This window comes from Stegastes partitus, unplaced genomic scaffold (assembly GCF_000690725.1).
Source record: "Stegastes partitus isolate 25-593 unplaced genomic scaffold, Stegastes_partitus-1.0.2 Scaffold176, whole genome shotgun sequence".
In the NCBI taxonomy this organism is placed as follows: domain Eukaryota; kingdom Metazoa; phylum Chordata; class Actinopteri; family Pomacentridae; genus Stegastes; species Stegastes partitus.
The window spans coordinates 455799-481112 of NW_007577907.1; the positions used below are offsets into that span (position 1 = coordinate 455799).

The following is a 25314-nucleotide window of genomic DNA, read 5'->3' on the forward strand; positions in this document are numbered from 1 at the left end:
AGTAAACCCTAAATTCTGTTTTCTATCTCTAATACATAATTTATTCTGGAAGCTCATGTGCTTCACATTAAGCATTGCTCTGGCTGTCCTCCCCCAGGACATGTAGACTGTCAGACATTTAATTTTTTGCACTCTGGTGAATTTTTATGCCTTAATATGTTCCTTTTTCTGTATGAATTTTACAATTGAGTAGAATTTTCAGCTTGTGTCGGGCTAAATGTGGCTGTTTTTCAATGTTTTGACCAAACCTTTATGTTTTTATTTATTCATTTAAGTATCTGTTGAAAATTTAATGAAACTGACAAATTGACAGCTAAAATGCTATGTTAGCTGTAAGTACATTTATTTTTATACATATTTATTTTGATATATATATTTTTTATTTTTTTTTATTTTGAGGAATGAAGAATTGACCCAATAAATTGCAGTAAAATATCTCAATAAAATGGAGTTTATTAAGATTACTTAATGTACAGGCAAGTTTTTATTTAAACTAATTCCAACCCTAAACTAAGCCCTAAATTCTGTTTTCTGTCTCAAAAACTTAATTTACTGTGGAAGCTCATGTACTTTACATTAGGCAGACACTTCATTTCTGGCATTCTGGTGAAGTCTTTTCTGCATCAGTTTTAAAATAAAATAGAATTTCCCGCGATGTCGGGCTATACATTTCTGTTTCAAGTGTTTTGACCAAACCTTTTTGTTTTTATTTATTCATTTCACTCTCTTTGTTGAGACTCTAGATAAATCTGATGAACTGACAGCTGGAATGTAAATGTAAGTACATTTGAATGAAGCATTTATATTCCAACTCGAAATTGCTTTGAAATATCCAAATAAATGGGAATCTATTAAGATTAGTTAATGTACAGGCAAGTTTTTATTTACAATAATTATAACCCTAAACTAAGTTAACCATAAATTCCATTTCCATCTTACAACTTAATTTGCTCTAGAAACTCCGTACACAAATATCAAAGCAGATTTGATCATTGACATTTATTTAGTAACAGGTACATTTTGTTCACAAGTTGTGACAAGTTAAACTGGATGCTTTGAGCACCTTACAACCTCTCATGTAACACAACTGATGAAAAGGCCATTTATTTAATTTTAACTGGTTCAAAATAGGTAACACTGGTAAAATCCTATTTTGTTGCATTCAGCAAAAAACCATGTCACCCCTTGCTGGAGATTACGATACACATGCAGTTCCTAAAACATACACATTCATAGCCAAGTGTACAGCAGTATGTAGAGTATCATATTCCACTCTCATTAGGAAGGTGCATTTGTAGAGAAAAATAAACTTTGTTTTGCGAGTCAACATCGTAGAATTTGTATTCTGTTTTAAACAAAGTGCCAAAATAATTTTTTTTTTGTTGCTGCAGTAGTTTCCCCACCTGGAACATTTCCTCACCAGTAGGTCAAGCTAGATGCATAAGAGCAATACAGATGTTTTAATGTACAAGTTGTAGCCCATAAACTACAGACCATGCATAGATTTCCAAAGCATATGTTTATAGATTACTTTCCAACAGTCTATCTGTCAATCACCCAGGTTATTTGTATTTTTTCAAGCTATATTATCATCTGGTAATGTATAGGAAATGTTTTTCTGTAATTCATAGAATTCTTTGCTCTTATTCACAACATCATATTTACTGCTTACATGATTCCCCTTTTCAGATTTTCTGGCAACACAATAAATGACAATCAAATGTCAAGTTAATTTAACACTATAAGTAAACAGTGAACTTTGGAAAACCAGCTGTCCTTTGTGGGCTAAATATATATATATATATATATATATATATATATATATATTTAACTGAACATACAGTAAGACAAAACTGAGAAGGACTTCAACCTCAACTTACTCCAACACAGCAGGTGGTGTACAGTGCAGACTTTATGCCACCTCATAAGAGTGGAAATGATCTGTTAGAGGCATAAACACAATCACCTCCTCTGTTCCCTCTACTGGACCAGCCAGATGAGTCAGGAGAGCTATTCAAATGTTGATAGGTCCAGTCAAAGGTTAGTGTTAAGACAAAATGAACGAAAAACAAAGGGTGAGAGGGGTCACAGTGCATCCATTGAGCTGAGAGGCATAAATAGTCACGTCCCATGTTAAGGTTCAGAGGGAGGCTGGCCTCTATGACTGGCTGACCCTCTCCCAGTGTTCCTTCTCACTCCGGTGGTAGAGCTGTGGCTGACCCCCTGGGAACAGGCTGTCAGAGTCGGGGTGTTCCAAAAGAAACTGGATGGTGGATTTCATGTGTTGGACAAAGTGTGGTGGCTCAGCCATCGGAGAGGTGGACAGGTACTGGGATGGGAGAGAGAAACACCAAAGTCTGTTTCATACCACTTACTACAGCACTTTGTTAATAATTTGCCAAGTATTTGTGTCATCATAAAACTTTTTAATAAAAACGTACAGACCTTTAAGGGGGAATTACTAAAAGAGGACTTTACCTTTAAAATTGTGTCATCATTTTGTGACAACCAGAAGGCAATATCCAGATTAGGAGACCACTTGCACGGGCCGATTTTAACGAGTCCTTTACATGAATCGTATATGTCAGCCATCTGCAAGGGACAACCAGCATATTATTAATAATCTCTGTACAGAGGTTCAGTCTCCATCGCCTAATAAAGAGTGGGTTGAACTTTCTTTTTAAAAATATGTCAACAGGAAGGGGTCATGGCATTAAAAGGACAAACAGACATTGAATTAATGAAACAATTAAAGTTGATTAAGAAATCAATATTTGTAACTGATTAAGTCATTCACAAAACAATGACTTTATTATCTTAGCTGCTGGTGGTCAGACAAACAAGATGTCCAACTTGGAATTTTGCAAATAGTTTTTTTTAAATCTTCTGACATTTCATATAAGTTAACAATTAGCTAAGTGAAAATGATCAACAGATTAACTGATAATTAAAATAATAAGTAGTAAACAAGTGGTAACAGTTCATACATAAATATGCATTTTACTGTACTAGAGACAACAATGATTCATGTTTCCCAGTACCTGTCCACCTGTGAAGGTCCGTGCTGCTCGCAGCTCCTCTGCAGGCCCTTTGTAGGTGAATGAGGCAGGAAACACTTCTCCTGTTTTAACATTTACACCTGTGCAGCAACAGAAGAGATTTTATATGTTAAAAGTCACATAGTCACATGATGGCAGTGCATTTCTCTCTGTAGGATATTCAGCACTCACCTATTCCATATAATACAGGTTTGTGTCTTCCATTAACAACAATGTCGTTCATTTCTGCATTAGAGAAGGGTTAATTAGATAAATACTTGACTGGTAGCTTATTTCTAAACAATTAAAAGTTATTTAAAACTTATGTCAAAGTTACCTGTGATGCAGCATGTTTCCAGATGAATATCCTCTTTCTGTTTGTGGAAGGCAGCTATAAAGTGAAAAAGAGTTATTTAAGTTTTACAAGAATAAAAAGCTGTCAGCATATTATTGCAATGCGACATGAGGCGATTTCATCAGACTATACCCAGTATGTTAAGGCTGAGTTTGTGGGATGTTTTTGAATCATCGTTAAATCCCCCGACAAGATGGAGCTCAAGTCTGCAAAATAGCAAGAAGACGAAACATAAAAAAAAGAGCAAGGAACATTTTTACCATGTGCATTTGTATTTCATGCCATGCATCGTACCTGCCCTCCTTACAGACGTTACTCAGAGATGTGACAGCTTTCACAAGGAGCGGGACTTCAGACCAAGTGCTGGAACCATCGCAGTGAGCGAGGCAAACTGCTCCACTTCCTGAGAAATAATAATATTAAAGCATGGCAAGCATTTACAATCTAGCTCCTTAACTTCATACAAAGGCAGATTAAACACTCAGCATAAATCTAGTAAATAAATGTTACCGGTGTGTCGCAGCACAACCAAATGGCAGGTGGTGGCATCATCTGATCCAATGACCGACACACAATCTGTGAGACATTAAACAACAAAGTATGTTATTGCTCTGGTCTAAATGGTTACTTTGGAGTAAGAGGCAAGAACATATTTACTCCTGAATCTCATATTAAAAATCCCCAACAAGAACAAACAGGATCAAGCTCATAACAATCCTTGATGAAGAAAAACCTGTTTTGTGGCGATGCTGCATTACGAAGGCTTCTCAGGGTTTTGCATCATATAGCAAGTAGGCTTCATTACGCACACGATTGCCATTATCTGAGCCATTCCCATCATGCAGCTTCACTTACTATCTGCTGGTGTCGTTGCAGCAAACTCTCTTTGTTGGACGTACAGGAGGCACTTTGGATCGACATCAACAAGTGGCTTGGAGCGAAATGTTCTTGCATTTTCCTGTCGCATGAAAGTAAAATGTTTTATTTTACAAAAAAAAAAAAAATGTTGTGGATTTGTAACATTGATCCAGACAGAATAAAGACTGTGATTACAGGACGCATACTGCATGTGTGTGTTTTATGGGTGTGTATGTGAGGGGGTGAGATTGTTAGTCTGTGTATGTATATGTCATCAAATCATCTTCTTTGCATTTAATAGCTTGGACATGTATTTGTATTTTAGATTTACTATTGTGCCTACTTGTCCAGTGACCTTAGATGGAAATGAGCTAGTAGTTAAATCTGGTATAATGCATCTCTTTTTCCATCAGCTTAATGTGTTTAGGAACAGTCCCTGACAAATAAATATAAAGTATTCCCACAACTGTTTTGACTATTATTCATTGCATACTTTAAAATCTGATTGCTCTTATTACTATTTGACTTGTTTGTTGTGCTTGAAATGTTAAGTTAGTCTATAAACCCCATCTCTCTGTGAGCAAAAACAAAAAGTTCTATCTGACAAGAGTTGATAGAAGTCTCAAGCGTTTCTCAGTGAGGACCGCTACCACTTGTTATTCCTTCTTATTTCAATTTTAAAACTAGTTACAGGATTGATTTAGGGCACATGCACGGATTTTACACTAAGTCACAATAGCCTCTTGCACATGTAACAGAAAAAATAGCATTCTATAACAGTCTGCTGTTGTTGTTTCGATGCAGCACTAGCTGCTAGTCTGTCATAAAGTGATTAAAGTAAAGTACAGTTAGCTGATGAGGAAAGCTGCTTGGTAAGCTAAATGTAGCCGCGCCACACTTTCAAGAAACAAACCTGTAAATGTGGGTTTTTGTCGAACAGTTCCGCTGTCGAGCTTAAGCGGTCAAGTCCTCTATTCTGAATTAACAAAGGCATTTCCTGACGCGAAGTCCACTTTAAAATCAGCGAGTTATCATGCTACTACTATAAAGCCCACTAACTTTATATTTGTATCGCCTATGATCTCATAATGCACAGGGTAGCCCATCGGGTTCATCCGTCGACTTCAACTTCCTGGAAGGCGGTCTTCTTCCTCGCTTTAATTAAAAGCAGACGGAGCTTTAGCGCCACCCACTGGCGCCTTACAGAGTCCTCATATTCTTGTTATTAGAACCTTGTGTAAAAAGTTCAACGTATGTTTCAAAACAACATTTCAAGAATTATCTGGATAAATTGTTCTAAGTTTAGATGATTATTTTACTGCAAAATATGCTAGGAGTTTTCGCTAGCTTTTACACAAATCGTATTCGCCATTGTTGCTTAGTGACAATGCGTACGTGATGACGCGTCTTTAGAAACGATGCTACGTAAACTGAGTAGCTGAAGTTACGTCGGTGAAAAGGGCAGGGAAGGTAGGAGCAGGGGCTGTTTATCTACGTGACGCACACAACATTTGCTTAACAAAGCCTATTTTAAAGCGAAGTCGTCGTTTAAAATAAACACACGTTCAAGTTCTGTTTTTTTCTTAGCTGAAACTGTAGTTATTTTGCAGTTTACTCCAGTGTTTAACGTAAACCACTCGCTGCCAAACGCTAAAGCTAACGTTGCTAAAAACAGCGGAAAGGTAACAGTGTTTTTTCGTCAACATGAGAGGGGGTTCCTCCTATGGAGACAGAGACAGAGACCGTGGACGAGACAGGTAGGTTTTTATGTTTATATGTTAAAACAACTAAAAATTTCAGCGCAGAGTTAGTGTTGCATAATATCTGGGCACCGTAGCAAGTTTGAGCCAAGACTGTGGCTGTTTTGAATCTGCATTGCAAACATTTCTCAGGAAACATTGCAGTGTCTTGCCAGCGCCATAACATTTATATTAGTGCAACAGTAGCCTAAAATTGACCTCAACGTGGCTTCAGGGTGTGAGGTCATGCTGACAACAAAGTTAGCCACAACATAGCGCTTAATACTAATTTTAGTAAGTGAATGTTGGCCTGATGATGGCGCTAGAGGTGAGCCATGAGTTTGTAAATACAAGTGTGTTATTGTACTTATTATTAATATTTATGAATACTGCGTGCAGTGAAGTCTGGGTGTTTGGAGTGAGCCTTAACTACACAGATCACAAACAAACCCAAAAAACACAAGTTGTTATCACACCCTTGGTGAATGAAACTGCCGTGTTGACATTGTAGTCAGTGATTGGCATGCCAAAGCAAATATGTTGGAAACACACAACCTCAGCCTGTTTGCTAAATTACCGGAGCGCTTTATCGCTTGACCTTTAACTGTCAGGCCACGGTTTGGAGCCATGAGCGGTCGCGGTGGACCCCCACCAATGAAGTTTGGGAATCCAGGTGAGCGTCTTCGTAAGAAGAGGTGGAACCTGGACGAGCTACCAAAATTTGAGAAGAACTTCTACACTGAACACCCTGAAGTCCAGCGCATGAGTCAGGTGAATCCCCTTTTTTGCAAGCAGTCATTCAGTCCATATGTTGAAAACATTTGCAAAAACTTATGTTGGACTTGAGAGCATTATTATATATATATATATATATATATATATCACTGTGCTGCTTTCAGGTGAATCATAAAACAACACACAACACAGAAAAATTCAACAACATCCTACCTGATGTCATGCCTTGCTATATTTACAATTCTTTGCTATAACAATGAAATTACTTTAGAAGGTGGTTGTATATACATCATATCCACTTGACGTGATGTTTTGTTTCTTCTTTTTTGCCATATCCAGTATGAAATGGAAGAGTTTCGCAGAAAGAAGGAGATCACCATCAGAGGCTCTGGCTGTCCAAATTCTGTCACCGCTTTTCACCATGCACAGTTTCCACGTCAGTCAGCCACACATCACACAAACTATAATATTCATGCAAATAATCTCTTGGAAGCATTAGTTAATACAGGGATGTTTTTCTTTGAGTCATTCAACCATATAAGGGCTTAAAAATGTCATTGTTTTATTTTCAAGCCACTTACGTGGTAGAATTAGACAATCTTGTAGAACTTATCTAAATGTCAGTGAAGTGTTTCACACAGACAGGAGAAATATTTACAAGAACCAAATGTTTTCTAGTCTTGTGCTTCTAATGGAAATACTGAAAGATAGAAACTCAAATGTAAACACAACAATGTGACTGTTGTGTTATCTCCGTCTTTTTTCTGGCAGAGTATGTGATGGATGTGTTGATGCAGCAGAACTTCAAGGAGCCAACAGCGATTCAGGCTCAGGGATTCCCTGTGGCCCTGAGCGGCAAGGACATGGTGGGAATTGCCCAGACTGGCTCTGGAAAGACACTTGCTGTAAGAATTCTCCTTTATCACCCTGCATGAGAATGATATAGTTTTGGCTCATGTAGCTTGAAAAGGTTTATTTATGATAATAATTTTATATAGCACATGTCTCTAAAAATATGATCTGAATATAAGTACATAAACTGGAAAAGAAATATAATATAAAACCTAGAACAACTATACATCATGAATAGCAGGATAACTGTAGAACAATAGTATAGAATTTACATAATTGACAAGAGGCTAAATTATGTGTTTTTAAAAGGAGTTTTAATTGGTTTCCTGATACACTATACAATTGTCTTTTTATTCTTTTGCAGTATCTTCTTCCTGCTATTGTACACATCAACCACCAACCATATCTGGAGAGGGGAGATGGCCCAATTGTAAGTGCAAACGTCATATGTGTTGTGATGTTAGATAGCAGTGTTTTATCTAAGTTATGCAATCTTTGTGTGGGCATACAGTCAGTCTGAAAACCTGCCTCATTCCACTTTTCTTTCTACCTTTACAGTGTCTGGTGCTTGCACCAACCAGAGAGCTGGCCCAGCAAGTTCAGCAGGTTGCATTTGACTATGGGAAGTCTTCTCGTATTAAAAGCACCTGTGTCTATGGTGGCGCTCCGAAAGGACCACAGATTCGGGACCTTGAGAGGGGTGGGTGTAGTTGTGGATTTGCACATGCACATGCAATGAATTAGATTAGATCCAACTTCCTTGTCTTTGCACAGTACAAGTAAAGGAAAGTAGTTAGACAATCCAGAACATCTGTATGAAAAACTTTTTAGTATATCGCACACTTTTTGCATCTACAGTTGTTGCCTGGTAATTTTTTGCCCTGTGATCATACAGTAATTTTAGGAATTCTCATATAGAAAGTGTTGTACATGAACAAATCAGTAGATGGTCAGTGCATGACTGTTGATCTGCCTTAACACCTACTATATGGTAGTACATAGTATATGAGTCTTTCATTTTTTTGACTTGGTGATATTGTATGATTACAGGTGTTGAGATCTGCATCGCCACACCTGGTCGCCTTATTGACTTCTTGGAGGCAGGGAAGACCAACCTGCGCCGCTGCACCTACCTTGTGCTGGATGAGGCTGACCGCATGTTGGACATGGGCTTTGAACCGCAGATTCGCAAGATAGTTGAACAAATCAGGGTAAGACTAAGGCTCAGTTACTGCCTCATTCATGCAGAAGTGTTTTTCAGTTGAATCAAGTGCATTTATTCTCTCTCTCTGTCACTAAGCCCGACAGACAGACTCTGATGTGGAGTGCAACCTGGCCAAAGGAGGTTCGGCAGCTTGCCGAGGACTTCCTGAGGGAATATGTCCAGATTAATGTTGGCGCTCTGGAGCTGAGTGCCAACCACAACATCCTGCAAATAGTGGATGTCTGCATGGAGACTGAAAAGGACAACAAGTAGGGACAGCTGGTGGTATAACTGATCAGTAAAATGACATTATGTCAAGATCCTGTGATTAACTGCTGCAGTAGGATTACAGAGCACAAGCTTATCCTTTTACGCAGTTAAAACTGAGCTTCAGTACTTTGATGTGCGAAATTTGTACCTCCCTGTTGACAGACTTCTTCAGCTGATGGAGGAGATAATGGCTGAAAAGGAGAATAAAACCATTATCTTTGTGGAGACTAAGAAACGTTGTGATGATCTTACAAGGAGGATGAGGCGTGATGGGTGAGGAATTATTGTATGCTACTATTATGTGAATATTTGATAGACAGACAGTATTCAGCATGTGAACTATTCTTTAATGTGGTTTGGTTTTCTAGGTGGCCAGCCATGTGTATCCATGGAGACAAGAGCCAGCCAGAAAGAGACTGGGTACTCACAGGTAAGAATACATCTTACACAACGATTGCACTTCCTTCTTTCTCTGTCTTATAGATAATTTTCCTGCTTAAATCAACTATTTGTCAATAAGCAGTTGTGTTAATGTTTCAAATGCGGTATCTTGTTTAATTCCACAGAATTTCGGAGTGGCAAAGCCCCCATTCTGATTGCTACTGATGTTGCTTCTCGTGGTCTGGGTATGTCTCCTCACTCATACTGTTAACAATGCACAATTTTGCATATAATTGTCTCTTCTGTTCTTTTTGGATCGTTCTTATATCAATATTTTTTCTTTTATGACAGTATATTTTACATGACAGAATAACACAATAAAACAGGCAATACAGTTGTTAGGTTCAGATAGAACTGGACTTCATTATTACAATTTATTTTGATCTATAGGTAAGTGTATTGTTTTGTACACCAGCTATAACAGGCAAACTTAAGAACAACCTGTAATCATTAGTGGCAACCCAAAAAAACAAAACATTTATATTCCTTTTTTTCCTTTGATTATTAGGTTAGATTATCATCAGGTGATATGGATATTTTAATATAGGCTATCATACTAGGAATTTATTGAGTACAGCAGGTGCAATATGTTGTAGTGCATTTGATCACAGGCGTGAAAATACACAGAAGATTTATTCAGGATGAATTTAGTGCATTGAAATAAATCAACACACTTTATGGAAGGACTCCTCTTGTTTTTCTGCCCTGACAGCCTTATGGACTGTCAAGTCCAGTGCAGAGGCTGCAGGCGTTCTGGTCCACTGGGTTTATAGTCTGTTTCTTGTTACTGCAGTTAAAAAGCTTCCTTCAAGCGGGGCTCTTTGGCACGCTGCCTGAAAGGAGAGCTGTGTGGGGCAGAAGCTCCTGCGCACCTTTTCTCATGTCTCCTTTGTGGTGTCAGTACAAATTTACTGATGATGATGCTCATATTACACTTTTCTCCACACACTAAATACTTTGTGATAATTATATTATTCTGCAAAATAATACATTTTGTTATGTTTTGCAGATGCATATGTGTAGAGCTATGACAGCTGAGTTGTGTTAAGTCCACCGAGACAACAGGAAGGCTAGTTTGACATCTAATTTCTTGCCAGGATCATCTGAGAAGGGGGGTTAAGTGAAGTGTCTTTACTTTGCCAAAATTCCTATGACTGTATCCTTGTTCTCTTTTCCCCTCTTCTCCTCTCAGGGTTTGGCAGCACACGGCAGCTGTAACAGTCTGCGCTGCTGTCACTGCCCCCTCAGTCACGTTAAAGTAGGAGCTTCGTTAGTTTCAGAGGGCTTAAAGACCCCCTTTTTTCTTCTTAACTAAAAAAGATCCCCCCCTGCCCAGTAATGTCAGAGTTTGTAAATCCAACGAGCCTTCCTTGGGAGCAACCTGAGGTTCCTGTATGTCTGCCCATCGGTCCTCCCCAAAAAGCAGACAGACAGGGGAGAGAGAGTTAGACGGGCTCGTCTGGATCCAGTCCTGGCCAGGGTCTGAGGAGGGTCCTGCAATGCGGCGAGAGAGCAACAGAACCAGCCGTTGTGTGCGTGTCTCTTGAGGTTTAACGGTTCTGCTCCCGTCTGACGTTGCTGGTGTGAGCAGAAGGTGAGGGATGAGTCCCTCTCCCTCAGCCCCTCCCAGTGAACCAGGACTGATCAGGGGGGAATGACTACCTTTGTAAAAACATCATGAAGGGGGTAAGTACCTCAGCACCCCTTTGCCTTAACTCCACGAGCTCACCATACATCCAGGTACTGCCTTCGTGTTCATATTTACATCACAGGAGAAGCAGTTTTCTATCATGGCACATTACTTTGCAGTAGGTTATGGTTGATTAAGCAGCTTCCCTCTGTCATGATGGGGGGGAAAGGGAGACTTATTGATCAGCAGTGCTGTCAGAGCCCCATGTCTTCTGTAATGAGAAACAGACTCCTCACAAGTTTTGATCGGTAATCACATTGGTGTGAAGATTACAGAGCATAAACGTGGCTTCTTTACACCTCAAAGTCATACTCACTATATATGATGTGAGTATGAAACTCTAAAGTCACATTCAAGTTTAAGTGAATGTCATTTAAATTGCTAAAATTAATCTTTGGATGGGTTGGCATGGTTACATTAGGCAGGTAAGTTACTCTATTTACTCAGATATCTTCCTAATATTGCAAAATGAAAATATTCAATGGTAATCACACATATATATTTAAATAATAGACATCAAAGTTGACTTATATAGAGTCACATTTTTCTCCAGAAGACTTTTACCTTCTTGAGATGTTCATCCTTTATTCCTTCCCCCCTGTGCTTTTAAATCAATTGCACTTTAACCAAAAGACGTGGAAGACGTCAAGTTCGTCATCAACTATGACTATCCGAGCTCCTCTGAGGATTATGTCCATCGTATTGGACGTACGGCCCGCAGTACCAACAAGGGCACTGCTTACACCTTCTTCACCCCAGGAAACCTGCGACAGGCTCGAGACCTTGTCCGGGTTCTGGAGGAGGCCCGGCAAGCCATAAATCCTAAACTGCTTCAGCTCGTGGACACCGGCCGCGGAGGAGGAGGCGGTAAGGAGGATTTTTTCAGCCTCTTATGTCACAATCAAACGTGCGCTTGCTTGATAGATGTGAGAAATTGAGTTAATGATTTCTTGTTTATTCAGGTGGCAGAATGCGTTACCGTGGCAGCAACGCCAACAACCCGAACTTGATGTATCAGGAGGAGTGCGATCGGCGCATGCGCTCTGGCGGCGGTGGCAAAGACGGCCGCAGCAGCTTCAACCGCGACAGCCGCAACAGCCGCGACGGAGACCGATCCTCGTCCTACAGGGACAGAAGCCGGGATCACAGAAACAGCTACAACTCCGGCTCTGATCAGTACCAGAGCTACAGCAGCAGTGGCGGCTTCAACTCCCGTAGTGGAGGTCAATCTGGAGGCGGCGGTGGAGGTCAGGATCAGTCCAGCCAGCCGCAGGGTCAGTTCAGCCAGGCTCCTCCTCCTCCACCGTCAGGGGGGCCACAGCCTCTGATGGCTCAGCAGTTTGCTCCACCACAGCCTCCACTCATGGGCTTCATGGGGCAGCCGCCATATCCTTTCGTGCCTCCGCCCTCTGCTCCTCCAGGCGCACCGCCTCCCCGGAAGTAGAATAAACAGGCACTGAGTTAACTTGTGCTAGTGTGTTTTACAGTGTAACTTTGTTTTTATTCTTGTCATCTCCAAAACAGCCGGGGATTTGAAAAAGGCATATATCTAAGGAGGTAAGGGCTTATATTTTGTATTTGTTTTGTACTTTTTAATACACCCAACAATAAGGGATTTGAAACGGAAATCTAGAAATATTGTCCTATTTTTTCAACCTAGATTGTCATTGTCCAGAGTTGCTCTCAACCATGAACCATGGAGGTACAAGTGTCTTTTGTTTTCATTCCAATCAAATGTTACAACATTGGATTTGACCAGTTTGTTGTCCCTCTTTAGTAGTGTTACAAATAATTGCATTGCATTGGTCTGTGACACAGTAATGTACAGCATTACTGTATACAGTTAGTTCCTGGTTTTATTTTAAAGCCATGCAGCCTACTTGCAGTACCACCTTGACTCTCGTAGACATCTAATTGAACCTTTCCTATGATGCGCTCTTTGGGCTGGTTTTCAGTTTTTGCTGTTGGCTTTGTGGTAGTACTTTATTAAAAACCTTAAAGGCAAAAGTCTGGTATATGTCCTCCTTATTAGAATAGAGATTTGCACTGCAACGTGTAATAGCTTTAATGCTGTATTGCGAAGTGGCAATTAAGTGATAATGCATCTCAGGCAAAGTTGTGTAGTAATGTAATGAGTAACAAATTACTTTCAGCAGTGAGTAAATAGATAAAATAATACATTACTTTTGAAAATACTAATGAGTAATGTGTAATACATCTCTATTTTTTGAATAATAAACACTGCTTTTTATTTTAGGCTGTCAGCCATCAGCTGTGTTATAATTGGATTTGAGTGCAAACACTTCTAGACTGACAGCCTCAGTGGTCTGTAGTTGAGAGTGTTTTTCTGACAGGAAAAATGAAATGCAACAGATACAGTCACATTCCAGACTCATGTCTTCCTCTCACTTTGTCCAAGTTCAAATTCTGGTTAGTTTAGGTTGAGAAACAGATCTTGAAAAGCAATATATTTTATTTATTGCATAGATTTACGGTTTGTTCTTCTAAACACCTGAGAAATGTATAATACAATTTTGTGAATCTTCTCTGCAATAGTTTTGATACCATTCATCTACTTTAGATTTGTCGGTGTAGTTGACTTTGGTATTAAATGTAGATGTTTTTTTTGATTCTTTTTTATCATGCATGCCTTCACTTTATTCTGTCCTGCAGTAAGTCACAGCTGCAATATTATTTTAACATGCAGATTATTGACTAAGTTGCTGTTTGTTGCTTGTTTCCTTTTACTCATTGTGTTCTTTTTAGTGTTTTCCTAAATAAACGACTCAAAGCCACATTTACTGCTTAGCAAATTGATTATTTTTGATTGATTATACATCAAGTGACATCCCTATACAAATGACTTTATTTGCTTTAAATACACATTTGTAGTATATTCTCAGTTTGTACCCAGCAGTATGTACATGTGTACTTTTATTGGTAAATACGCATAATGGCACGATGCTTTTATTTACAGTAGGAACACAATGGAAAAGACTTTCCTTCCCTCAGAAAAATCTATACAGGAATTTATATTCTGTCATTCACACTGTTACAGGTGTCAGCACTTTTTTGTGTGTGCATCACTTGTTTAAGTTGATTGACACACTTTGGGTCTAAAGTTACATGTTTTTAAGCTCCCTAAATAATGTTTTTGTTTGTTAGGCCTAGATCATGTGGGAAGTCCAGTGGGATTCACTTATTTATAACTAGACAAAGGTTACAAGGACAGCATTGCATGCACAGTGATTGCTGTGAACTTCATTGCAGCAGGTATTTAATTCAATTTGAACCTGCACCTGCAATAGGTCTGGTAAAGGGGGAACTTCAATGCAACTCAACCCAAACATGACATGGGCCTCATTTCGGGTGATTGCATTTGTCCTGGTTGTAGAAAAATGTAATTGACATTGCTGAAAATGTTATCACTGTCATTTTCAGTAATGACAACATTGCAAATCTCAAATTACTTGTTGAGGTAATACCTCTAAATATAGCCTCCGAGTAAAGCCAGACTTCTAATTTAAAGTACTCTGGTTAAATAATTTGCTGCTGCAGATCCGTAAGAGGAACAAACTGTGAAGGAGATGCAGTTATGGCGTTGACAAGAAGGCAAATTTGCATCTCTCTGGACTTGTACAATATGAATCTCATATAGACAAATCTGTCACAGTTCCTCTGAATGTATATTTACAGTACATAACATTCAAATCTGTATTATTTACAAACTGCTTGAGCAACAAAATTTGAATTAAATTTTTTCATTATTGCTTTCTCCCTGCTAGTCCAGAGGTTAGCAGTGTAACTATGCCTGCAAATAAACCAGAACAGCTCATTTATAGTGTATTTAGCTTAGTGATATGGTAAATGGCAATGACGGTCTGATATGGGCTGATATTCCACATGAAAGTTAACACATGCTTTCAATTAAGCTGAATCAATATTGCTCAGTGGGTAATTCCTAAATCGATCCCTTATGACAATTAAACGGAATCTCACAGACTTCCCAGCTCTATCCCTGCTGTACTTCCACACATCTGGAGTTGCACATGTATTTCAGAATCAGTCTGCCTCCAGTCTCAGTTTATTTTAATCTTTATGACTCCTAAGAAATGCTCATAGACCCGTGCTCCAATCAACTCGTGGACATTAGAATGATTCAGTAACATCATTTTCTGGTTAGGACATGAACACAAGGAAACAAGGATCAAGTCATTTGTATACATATATGTACAGAGCAAAAGAAAAGCAAACGTTTCATCTCAGGCACATGTGGTAGAATCACCAGATGTCAGTGACGTCAACTCAGGACTTCACATGTCCCTCTTTGGGTCAATCAACAGTAGAAAAGGCAGAAAATGAGAAAAAGACAAATGTACTGAACAAGGGAATGATTTCATGTGCAAAATATAAACAAAATAAGTGCATGTAGGTTCAGGCTGTATGAGAAATAAAAAAAAATCTCCAAATCAATATCCTGAGTGAAACATAATGTAAAAAAAAATCTTTTGAAAACAGAAAAGTGCAGAAATAAAAGAAGTAAAGGGGCAGAGATGTAATGCCCTCCGTTCGTCAGCTTTTTGACACGTCACAGTGGGAAAAGCACAGCTGTAAATAAAGAGAATGAATGGCTGCTTTCACCTTCACAATATACAACAAAGCCACTGTCTATGTTACCTGTGCTTTTCCTGCAATGCCATGTCAACGTATCTGCTGTGAAAAAGGCCCATGGTTACACCTTAAACACACACACACCACCTGACTGTAATTTATCCAAACATATTAAAACCCAGACAATGCTTAAAAATGATTCATTATTTGTGCTCCCTGGATAATTTGGTTACTACTTAATTTTAGATCAAACTCCATATAGTCAAGGGGGAAACTCCTACAATGATTTCAGATGTGGGAATTACACTCAGTTTCATTATTTCCATCTGTGTTTGTCAAACAAACAAACATCACCAGCGTTCATTTAAAGGGGAAGTGGTTTGCTACTAAGTGGAGCATGACACCACTGCATCTCTTCCTGCAAACACAGAAGTTGGGCTGAAACAATGAGCAAATACATCAGCTAATTTTAATCCTGTCAAGTTATTAAGTAAAATAGACTATTCTGTATCATGACCTGTATTTTTAAAACATCGCTCAAAGCATTTAACTGACTTTAACACAGAAGCTGTACTGACTGATAGAAAATGGTTGCAACTCTACTGTGAACATTCAAAATAAACCGTCACAACTCTAATGTGCAGCTGAACGTGCAGCATTTTGAATCCCAAGGTGGGAATACATCAAGGAGCATCTGGCTTTGTAAAAAAAAAAGAAAAAAAAAGACCAGCTGTCGTATGTAATTCACATGACATGGGATGTGTCTAGCAGTATGGATAAACTCACACATTCAGTTTTTAAAAGGCTCAATATTTTTCCCAAATGTCACTGGATTGATTGTTTCTGAAAGTTGGCTTTTTATCACTGTGCTGGACTGATTGTTGGAAGAAGAGAAAGTAGCAACAACACTCGGAAATATGGACATGATCGCGTAAGGACAGGAAGGCACAAGGTCGAAGCTGGTTCCCACAACTGCTCTCATGTCTGTATTTCCAAAACGGAGTTTGAAAAGTATAACGAGGTTGTCTCGCCTCAGCCAGTGTTAACGGACAATTTCAACCTAAATGTAAAAGGAAGCAGCAGATCAGATGACGGGAGAATGGTCCTTTTCTCCTTAAAGGTTCCCCCAAGTGTTTGGAGGCGGGAACTGGTCGACGTCGCCGGATTCATCATGAGATTTGTCCCCCAGGTTGAAAGTTAGTTTGTACCGCAAACGTACTTTTTCCTGAAACACAAGAAGAAAAATGTCAGGTCAAACCTCTGGTGCTGACTGAAGATGCTCTGCATTTAGCAGACTTAAAGTTTAACGGAGAGACAGTATGAATGAACTAAAACAATTATTTGTTGCAACCCTACTGTGAACAGTCACCTGCTGTACATCAGTGGAAAGGAATTACTAGAAATGTTTACTTCTGAAAATTGTGATGTGAGGCAGACGCCAACAGAGAGCATGATTTATGACTGGCATAGAAGCAAAATACCTTATGAGGGTTTGCCAGCAGCAAAATCTGTGTGATGGCGGCAGGAGGCAAGATGGGATTGAAGGCTGGGAGATCAGTACTGGTGGGAGGCTGCAACTTGACTTTCATCACCTATACAATGGAAAACCATAAACACATGAAACCTAAGCAGCAGCAGACATCCACAACTACTGAAACCATCAAGAAGTATGACTTTCAGCTGGTTGAACACCTTAAACTGAGCAGGTAGAGCCTCACTTGCAAAGTCAAATCACATTTGGCCATCAATGCAACTAGCAGTAAAAATGCACCTACTTTGGGAACGGCTGCCTGGAAGCGGATGTTGGTGACAGGAATCGGGGCCGAGGACAGCATGGAGATGATCACAACCAGCACGTCAGGTCTCGATGGAGGACAGTCGCGGGCAAAGGTGAACAAAACCCGAAGACTGTGTTTGTCAAATACAGTCACTGGTAACAAGGTGCCTGAAATATACAAGGAGACGTATGTGATGTCAAATCCTAAAGTTACTAAATATTTTCACACCCTGCGTGCCGGGTTAGTGCTTACTAGGTTTGATTGATTCCAGAGGCACTGTAACGTCAGCCAGAGAGATGTTTTCGTAGGGGTCAGCGGCGGGTAAAGAGCTTTTTTCAGTAACTGTGAGACTAAGATTGGAGAGGAGGAGAGCGTCGGGCTGCTCTGACTGGACGGTCAGGCTGGATGTCGGCCCGGGTGCAGAAGCAGGACCAGACGAGGTGGCGGTTGAAGGAGGGGCAGGCTTGGAGTTAGTGGTGGACTTAGTCTGGAGATCTCGTAAAGTCACCCGAGATTGAGGCTGCAGCTTGTCCCTGCATGGAGAAGAACAAGAAATAAAAGTCACATGGTAGCTGTATGCACGTTTAACAACAACAACAAAAAAATACTCAACACATAACTTCCCTCTACAATTAATTTACTAATGTCCTTCTATGAGACCAGCTTTTATGTTATTAACTCCATATCCTCCACTTACCATTTGACCTGCTGGCTCTCTGGAGGTAGGCACTGCTGCAACAGAGTCTTTCCCAGCAATTCGAGCTCTTCCATGGCTTTAGGAGGAGCAGCGGAGCCCCCTGCTGGTGCAGTCTGAGGCGTTTGGACAACAGCTGGTAGCAAGACTGCAGCTGGCACCGATGGAGCAGATGATTCTGTGATATCTGCCGACTGAGTGAACAAACAGGGAGTTACAGTATTAACGGTGTAAAATTGAACGTGAAACCACTGCCAGTACTGAATGTACTATGTGTTTAAGTATTGCAAATTATTCCAGAGAAGTTTTTTTTTATTTTTATTTTTAAACTGTCACTGGGAAGCAGAAAAGTTAGACAAAAATTACACACATAGAGACAATATTATCTTACTTCGCACCTGCAAAGTGTTCTGAGAGTCACAGTTTTCTGTTACATTCAGTCCTAAAAGAAAAGAAATAACAAAAGGTTATATGACAGTTTATTCCATTTTGGGGGGATTGGAACACTGAAATCATCTGCATATATCAGAGTTTATGGTAAATTGGCCTGAATCTAGAGAGTCAGTGAATGCAGCCAGGCTTGTTGGGGTTTAGCCAGCTGTAGTCTACCTCTGGAGCCTCTGGAGCCTCTGCACTGCAGCCAGCAAGCTGACAAGAGCAACCACATGCTGGCTAGTGGAAATACAGCAGACCTTTGCTACACAGACTAAGCTGCTGGCTTGTACTTTTTGGCTTGTTAAAAAGTTACACTTAGTCATCTGCCTTTGCTTTCGCAAACCAGATGAGTTTTTCCTGCTTACCCAGTGACATGAGTTCATCATCCAAGAGGCTCATGCCCATGTTCTGAGTCAGAGTCTGCAAGCTGGAGGTCTCTGGGTTGGATGGTGCTGTGTCGGCTGAAATGTTGATTCCCGTCAGGTCTACAAGAGCTGAACTACCGCTGCCTGATTTGGAGAGAAAACAATCATCTGTCATGTGAAGGTCGACAGAAATGGTGGGAGAATCAAAGTAAACACTGATGGATGCCAGTTAAAGCTGCAGTAGGCAGAAATCTGGAAAAAGGCAAAAAATTCCAAAAAGAAGGACAGAATTTGAAAATACAGCCATACTCCTGAAGCTATCCCCTCTGTGCCCTAAAAACCTCTCACCAGGTAATGACTGGCAATTGAATGTACTTCAAACGTACAAACATGGTCAAACCAAAAATGAAAATTAATTTTCAGCTTCACATTGGACTCAAATCCCATAGAAACGATTGAAAGTCTTCTGACTAACTCATTCAGCCAACAAGTCCTACTGGGTGTGCTCTTTTTCATACAGCGTGGACAAGTGGTGACAAGCAGTGATAGTGTCTTGAACTAGAAAACGTGTAACCGATGGGAGGAGGTGTGACCTTAAATGAAGCATGAATGTGTCAGAGCAATCAAGATTTATTGTGTAGTTAATTGTTGATGAGACAGCGATACCAAAGAGTGAAAACGTCACCAAAAATGACACCTACTGGCTGCTTTGCAGTATATGAAGGATACTTATAGCTAACCTCTTCATCACTTTTTTAAAAATGTAAGCTTGGTTCTACAAAGCGCTTTACAATGTCTTTCTCATTCACACTCCAGTGGTGGCAGAGCCACCATAGAAGCTGCTCCCCTACTGTTGGGAGAAATTCCACATTCAGCATCTTGGGGAAGTGAATTGAAGTATCCCTTCATGAGATACATTTTCTAAACAGAGAACCAAACTCAAGAGAAGGTGCAGAAGTCTTGTTTTCTCTCAGACCACTGGAGTTAATATGTTCAAAAGGTTAGTATGGAACCAATGATTCTGCCCTCCCCAGCTCTAACTGACTTAGACAACAGACACATGCACCTACCTTCTTGTGAGGGCACAGTTATGCCATCTTTTGTCACGTCCTCCCCCTTCACCAGCTGTCTGTACAGATTGATGACCTGCGTCAAGCTGTCATTGGCCTGCAAGATATCCGCTGTAAGAGGGAAACAAATTAGCAACACCACAGTGGGTTTCACATCCCATCATACAGAATGATTCCATGAAATTGGTAAATTATAATATACCATACTCCCAAACCTACCTAAAGCTTCATCACTGTCCTCTGTATCACTCGCTAGTCGGAACAGCGTAGGCCTCATCTTTTCACAGCGCTGGTAAAGATCCTGCAATCAGAGGCATGTTAAAACAATAAAACTGCCCCTCCACTGAGCGGAACCAGCAGGAGCTGTAGCTGCTGCTCGTTTTAATGTGCTGAGCTCCACAAACCTTAATGAGCTCCTGGTTGCTCTGTGAGCAGCTCTCCTTGCTGTAGCCCTCCAGCAGCTGGCTCAGCAGGCTGACACTCTCCTTCACCTCCTGGATGGCGTTCACTCGCTTTGATACTTTCTCCACTCGCTTTTGGTCCTTGGAAAAAAAAAAAGAGTGATAGGATCTTACAGTTCCTGGGATCAAAAGAAGTTCTAAAGCTCAAAAATGCTGCATTTTTGTAGATCCTATTTCCCTGACTTAATTTGCTCATCAAGGTCAGTAGGACAGAAACTAGACTTAAAAAAATAATGGTAACAGAAGATTATAGTGTAGCTCCCTTATCATGATAAATACCACAATATCTGAAGGTAAAGTGGGCTTGCACTTTCTACGACACATATCAGTTATTTAATAGGTAAATGTTCTCCTTATGCCATATATGTACTAAACTCAGGACACATTAGTAATTCTAGTGTTTAATGGGTTTTATTGAATGATTTTATGAATGTTTTTTATGAATATTTTATCTTGATAGTCTTACATGTTTTTGTTTGTTTTGTTTTTATGTTATTTTATTTTTGTTATTTTATTAATTATTTACTATGCACTTAAGGATGGCACTTTTAATTTCACTGTTCTCAAACAATGACAATAAAGACATTCTGATTCTGATGACTGATGACAAATAGGACACTTTTACAAATAAAATCCCTGTTTCTGTAGGTGTGATCATAATTTCATGAACCTATGGTTAATGTTTTTGATTTAGGGAACAAACTTTGTTTTCGATTGCTTTTTAAAAAAATTAATAATGTAATCAGATTTAACAAAAAGTTTTAAGAAACAGTTACTTCAAGATCGTAGCTTTCTATCATTTATTGTGAAGACTTAAGTTTGATGGTTGACTGTTTAATCACAGCCATTGAATATTAATCGGCCTCTCAGTTCTCTACATCAGTGGTTTAGAACACTGAGTGCACGCTGTGTATTTGATACAAATGGTAATGAAACACAGGTACACATGCACATGTGATAATACTGTAAAACACATGTTGAACAAAGCCAGTGACTCACCTCTTGAACCATTTCCTTAATGAGCTTGTTTGCTGCTCTTAAATCTTCAGGGTGTGTGCTGTTCAATAAGCGAGACAGCATCTACAAAAACAGGATAAACACAGAAGAGGGAGAGGAAAGGAAAGAGGAAGAGCATTTTCAAACTGCTGGGACCATTAGAATTTTCCCAGGAGTTTCACTTCACATGATTTAATGGTATGTTTCCAGTGAGTAAAACAAGCAGATTGTATGATTACAAATTTCCCGTCCTAGGAGAATATTTAGAAAATTAATAACGGCATACAAATCCACCCCTTTTCGAGTCTATCTGATGTGATTATTGCCCCTTAATCACTCATATTACATACCTTGGATTTCTCCTCATCCTCAAAGATGGCACTTTTGGCTCTGGGTGCAGGGGGCGGGAGGGGCTTGTCATCAGGAAGCACAGGATCCTGCTTGACAATGCCTGGAAAAAACAAGGACGTCTATTAACCTTACATAAATAAACCGTCCATCAACAGCACCGCTTCTGTTTTATGTATTTACACTGTTTATAGATCTCAGTTACAGAATCTGGGTCACCTATGACTCAGTACTGCCCATGACGTATGTGACACTGCTGCTTTAACGCTGTACTTGACACTTCTTGAGGCCAAATTGAAGCATCATATCCAAAGACACAGTTTAGTTATGTTAAAATACACAAGAAACAAGAGCACTACAAATATTTTTCTTATACAATCCTGGAAACTCCATGTTTGAGATCATGTTAGGTTTCAAGAAGCATGACAAAGGACATCAGTCTCATGCTTGTACTAAAAAGGAGAACTGATACCACCTAATTATTCGAACGAACAAATATGGAGAACAAAAAAAACACACTATCAGTGGGAACCAAAACGTTTAAAACTCCTGTATGGTGAGCATGTGGAAAACCCACCATGTGTGAAAAACAGAAGAACCCATCAAGTTAAAGAACCTGCCACGGTCGTTTGTCGTGATGGTCAGTCATCAAACTCACCCTGTTTTTTCAGCATCTGATACGCGTCTGCTATCTTGGACTCATCTGGCAGCCTCACCGTCCAGCTGTACATCATTTCTAAAACCTTCTTTTTCACTGGCTCTGGAGCCCGGGCTCCCAAATACTACAAAGAGATGGGAGAGAGTAACCACTGCTAAACAAAAATTTTATTATTCTTTGCTAAATGACACTGATATTAACATTTCCTAAGGAGTAAGGTATTTCTGAAACAAGGCGTTATAACTTCCTTTGTGGTTCATGACACTGATTCCCAGATATAAGAAGAGGGTCGGGGTTTCTTATTGTTTCATTAAACTTGCAGCTTATATACAGTATCTTGTGTATCAGTGCTTCATTATGATCAGCTCTTGTGTGATCAGAGACATAACTGCTGTTTTCAATGGATAAAAAAAAGTCATTCTCATGGATACGAAGTGGCAGCCAAACTTGTATGACAAGATTTAGTCCATTACCTTGGGTGAGACCACCTTGATGAGTTCATTGAGAAAGCGAAACTTTCCCACTTCACTGTGAAATTGCTTCCCACAGTTCTTCATGCACGTCTCAAGAAGCTGGGAATTGTTCAAAGGTTGTTATTTTTACAGACAAGCTCTCACTGACAATGTGGCGCTCTGCAGACCTTTACACTTGTTAACCATACAACACTTTGAATTGAAGTTTGGATGAACGGTGGGTTTGTCAATGCTGCATTCAAACTCTTACCATAAGCGCTTGCAATGCCTCCCATTCCTGAGGAGACTGGATTTTGTGGGCCAGAAGTCTGGTTGCAAGCTGAGGACTGATGACAAACAAATTTTGACCTTAACTGAAATGACAGGCTTGAAAAGGTTGTGCAACTTTTCAGTTTTATAATTTAATAAGCTAGTTGAAATTAACAGAGAAACCAAAAAACAGACCAAGTAAGCAACAAAAACACATAAAATATGCAAAAACAGCAGTTGTAAAAAATGTGATGTTACAGTGAAGCAAGTTTTCATTGTTCAGATCAACAGACGATTTCTTTCTCTGTATATTTTCCTCTCACCCTTCTTGTTCATTGTCGAGCTGATCACAAAATCCCTTGATACTGTCCCAGTCAGTCTCCTTATTCAGAGGATTGGTGGCCTTGTCTGTGCAAAAGGAAGCACATTACAGAGTAATTCCAGATGTATTATACATACTTGGCAAGTCTGTGTATCTTTGACCTGAAAATGGCAAAAAATAACTCTCTTCACCCTTTTTAATTTGGGTTCTTCTGTGTGTCTGTGAAACTGGAAAACATTTATGGCCTCTTGCTGTTTGAAACATGCAAACTCTCCGCTCTCTGATTTGGTGCAGTTGTTCATAAAGACTTGCTTTGTCTTGAGGAAGTCAACAATTGGATACAACACAACTTTCAGGTAAATAAATTCCAGACTGAACTAATTCCAGTTGGCAATAAAGACAGAAGGATGCCGCTCATTTGTGTCTTTATTACTTGCAGAGTGGACTACTGTAATGCACTCCTTACTCATCAACCAAATCAGACCATTTGACATTTGCAACTCATTCAAAATGCTGCTGCAACAATACTGACAAACACAGAGAAGAGAGAAAAAATTACTGCAATCTTAGATCCCTGCACCGGTCTCCAGTTAAATATAGAATTGAATTTGAGGCCCGACTCATTGTCTTCAAGTCGCTGAAAGGTCAAGGCCTAAAATATATTGGAGAATATATTGGAGATATGTTTGCTAAAGTGTCGTAGGTCTCTCAGACCTGCAGGAAATAGTGAGTTAGTGTTGCGTAGAATTCTGACCGAACATGGTGAAATAGTCATTCTGGTACTTTTAATTATTCAGTTTTATAATAATAATAACAAAGTACATGTTTGTGTTTGTATTGTCTACTGAGTTTCTGCTGTTTTACTCAATTTGTTTTCAATATTCTATCAAATTTGTGTGCAATTTATCTATTAGTCTGGACTATTTTTGACTGAATTATTCTAATTTAATCCTGTTGCATTTAGTAATTTTACATGTTTTATTTTTTTTATTTTATTTTTTTTAACCTTTGCCTGTAAAGCACTTTGAATAACCCGATACCTGATAAGCTGCTATATAAATAAACTTAACTGGTTCCTTAAAGAGAGAAGTTGGCATTTGGAATAAAAAACGTGTGACTGAATCCTGTGACAGATGATAGCAGAAGCGCTGCACGGTTCCTGGTTTTGGGTTAGCAAGTGACTTGACTTAGTCATCAAGGAAACAGCTAACTAGCTCCATGATTTTGTTAGCATTGAACTGAACGCTGCTATGTCTATAAAATTCAAATGTCACGTTTTTGTAATATCACCAAGCTCGAACTGCCAACAGTAAACATAGCGTGACCTCAAAATGAAAACGTAACACAGCAAAGGTGATACAACATTTGACCATTTGCTCCTGATCGCCAACTGCACTTTTAGGTTTGATGACATTCTCAAAAAATCTGTTCCCTGGGGAGAAAGCTACTAGCGATATAGTGAGATTGTAAATGAGAATACATCTCAGTACCCCTTAGCAGTGCAACGGCTACGCTTACCGTTTAAAACTTAATCTACCATAGTAATGTATGATGACTTACTGATGCGAGACTGCAGGCTAGCCTCATCTGGAGGCGCCGCCGCCATCTTTCGGGAATTCTAAACAAGTGGCTACTCTCGCGTGATTTTAGTAAAACATCGCGTGGATTAGCG

At 39.5% G+C, this 25314-nt stretch overlaps 3 protein-coding genes across 3 annotated transcripts; 1 reads left to right on the forward strand and 2 right to left on the reverse strand.

Annotated features, from left to right (window-relative positions):
- Positions 1 to 980: 980 nt before the first annotated feature.
- On the reverse strand, positions 981 to 5379 carry ntan1 (N-terminal asparagine amidase). The gene is made up of 10 exons (XM_008279921.1): positions 5165 to 5379; positions 4249 to 4351; positions 3904 to 3969; positions 3688 to 3796; positions 3526 to 3599; positions 3376 to 3429; positions 3231 to 3284; positions 3042 to 3139; positions 2479 to 2592; positions 981 to 2329 (listed from the first exon to the last, which is right to left on the reverse strand). The coding sequence occupies exons 1-10, from the start codon at positions 5243 to 5245 to the stop codon at positions 2159 to 2161; spliced, it is 924 nt and encodes a 307-aa protein (XP_008278143.1). The 5' UTR covers positions 5246 to 5379; the 3' UTR covers positions 981 to 2158.
- A 331-nt stretch (positions 5380 to 5710) lies between these two features.
- On the forward strand, positions 5711 to 13977 carry LOC103355946 (probable ATP-dependent RNA helicase DDX17). The gene is made up of 13 exons (XM_008279923.1): positions 5711 to 6008; positions 6602 to 6761; positions 7065 to 7161; positions 7497 to 7630; positions 7942 to 8007; positions 8136 to 8277; positions 8628 to 8788; positions 8878 to 9050; positions 9214 to 9324; positions 9420 to 9481; positions 9618 to 9677; positions 11816 to 12049; positions 12145 to 13977. The coding sequence occupies exons 1-13, from the start codon at positions 5956 to 5958 to the stop codon at positions 12624 to 12626; spliced, it is 1935 nt and encodes a 644-aa protein (XP_008278145.1). The 5' UTR covers positions 5711 to 5955; the 3' UTR covers positions 12627 to 13977.
- A 122-nt stretch (positions 13978 to 14099) lies between these two features.
- Positions 14100 to 25270, reverse strand: LOC103355945 (ADP-ribosylation factor-binding protein GGA1-like). Its single transcript, XM_008279922.1, has 17 exons — positions 25203 to 25270; positions 23644 to 23728; positions 23322 to 23397; positions 23072 to 23170; positions 22599 to 22722; positions 21943 to 22043; positions 21596 to 21676; positions 20540 to 20677; positions 20355 to 20436; positions 20136 to 20246; positions 19066 to 19209; positions 18664 to 18707; positions 18269 to 18459; positions 17824 to 18104; positions 17569 to 17738; positions 17275 to 17385; positions 14100 to 17018 (listed from the first exon to the last, which is right to left on the reverse strand). The coding sequence occupies exons 1-17, from the start codon at positions 25246 to 25248 to the stop codon at positions 16908 to 16910; spliced, it is 1995 nt and encodes a 664-aa protein (XP_008278144.1). The 5' UTR covers positions 25249 to 25270; the 3' UTR covers positions 14100 to 16907.
- Positions 25271 to 25314: the final 44 nt, after the last annotated feature.

What these genes read in the sequence shown, in the direction of transcription:
- ntan1 (XM_008279921.1), bottom strand. Translation starts at nt 5,245, where the DNA reads ATGCCTTTGTTAATTCAGAATAGAGGACTTGACCGCTTAAGCTCGACA. An exon ending in GGAAACATGCTGCATCACAG is followed by an intron (nt 3,285 to 3,375) that starts GTAACTTTGACA and finishes TCTCTAATGCAG; the next exon opens with AAATGAACGACATTGTTGTT. An exon ending in GGACCTTCACAGGTGGACAG is followed by an intron (nt 2,593 to 3,041) that starts GTACTGGGAAAC and finishes TGTCCCTTGCAG; the next exon opens with ATGGCTGACATATACGATTC.
- LOC103355946 (XM_008279923.1), top strand. Translation starts at nt 5,956, where the DNA reads ATGAGAGGGGGTTCCTCCTATGGAGACAGAGACAGAGACCGTGGACGA. An exon ending in AAGTCCAGCGCATGAGTCAG is followed by an intron (nt 6,762 to 7,064) that starts GTGAATCCCCTT and finishes TGCCATATCCAG; the next exon opens with TATGAAATGGAAGAGTTTCG. An exon ending in GCTCTGGAAAGACACTTGCT is followed by an intron (nt 7,631 to 7,941) that starts GTAAGAATTCTC and finishes ATTCTTTTGCAG; the next exon opens with TATCTTCTTCCTGCTATTGT.
- LOC103355945 (XM_008279922.1), bottom strand. Translation starts at nt 25,248, where the DNA reads ATGGCGGCGGCGCCTCCAGATGAGGCTAGCCTGCAGTCTCGCATCA. An exon ending in CTCGACAATGAACAAGAAGG is followed by an intron (nt 23,398 to 23,643) that starts GTGAGAGGAAAA and finishes GTTTGTCATCAG; the next exon opens with TCCTCAGCTTGCAACCAGAC. An exon ending in TCTGGAATCAATCAAACCTA is followed by an intron (nt 17,739 to 17,823) that starts GTAAGCACTAAC and finishes TGTATATTTCAG; the next exon opens with GCACCTTGTTACCAGTGACT.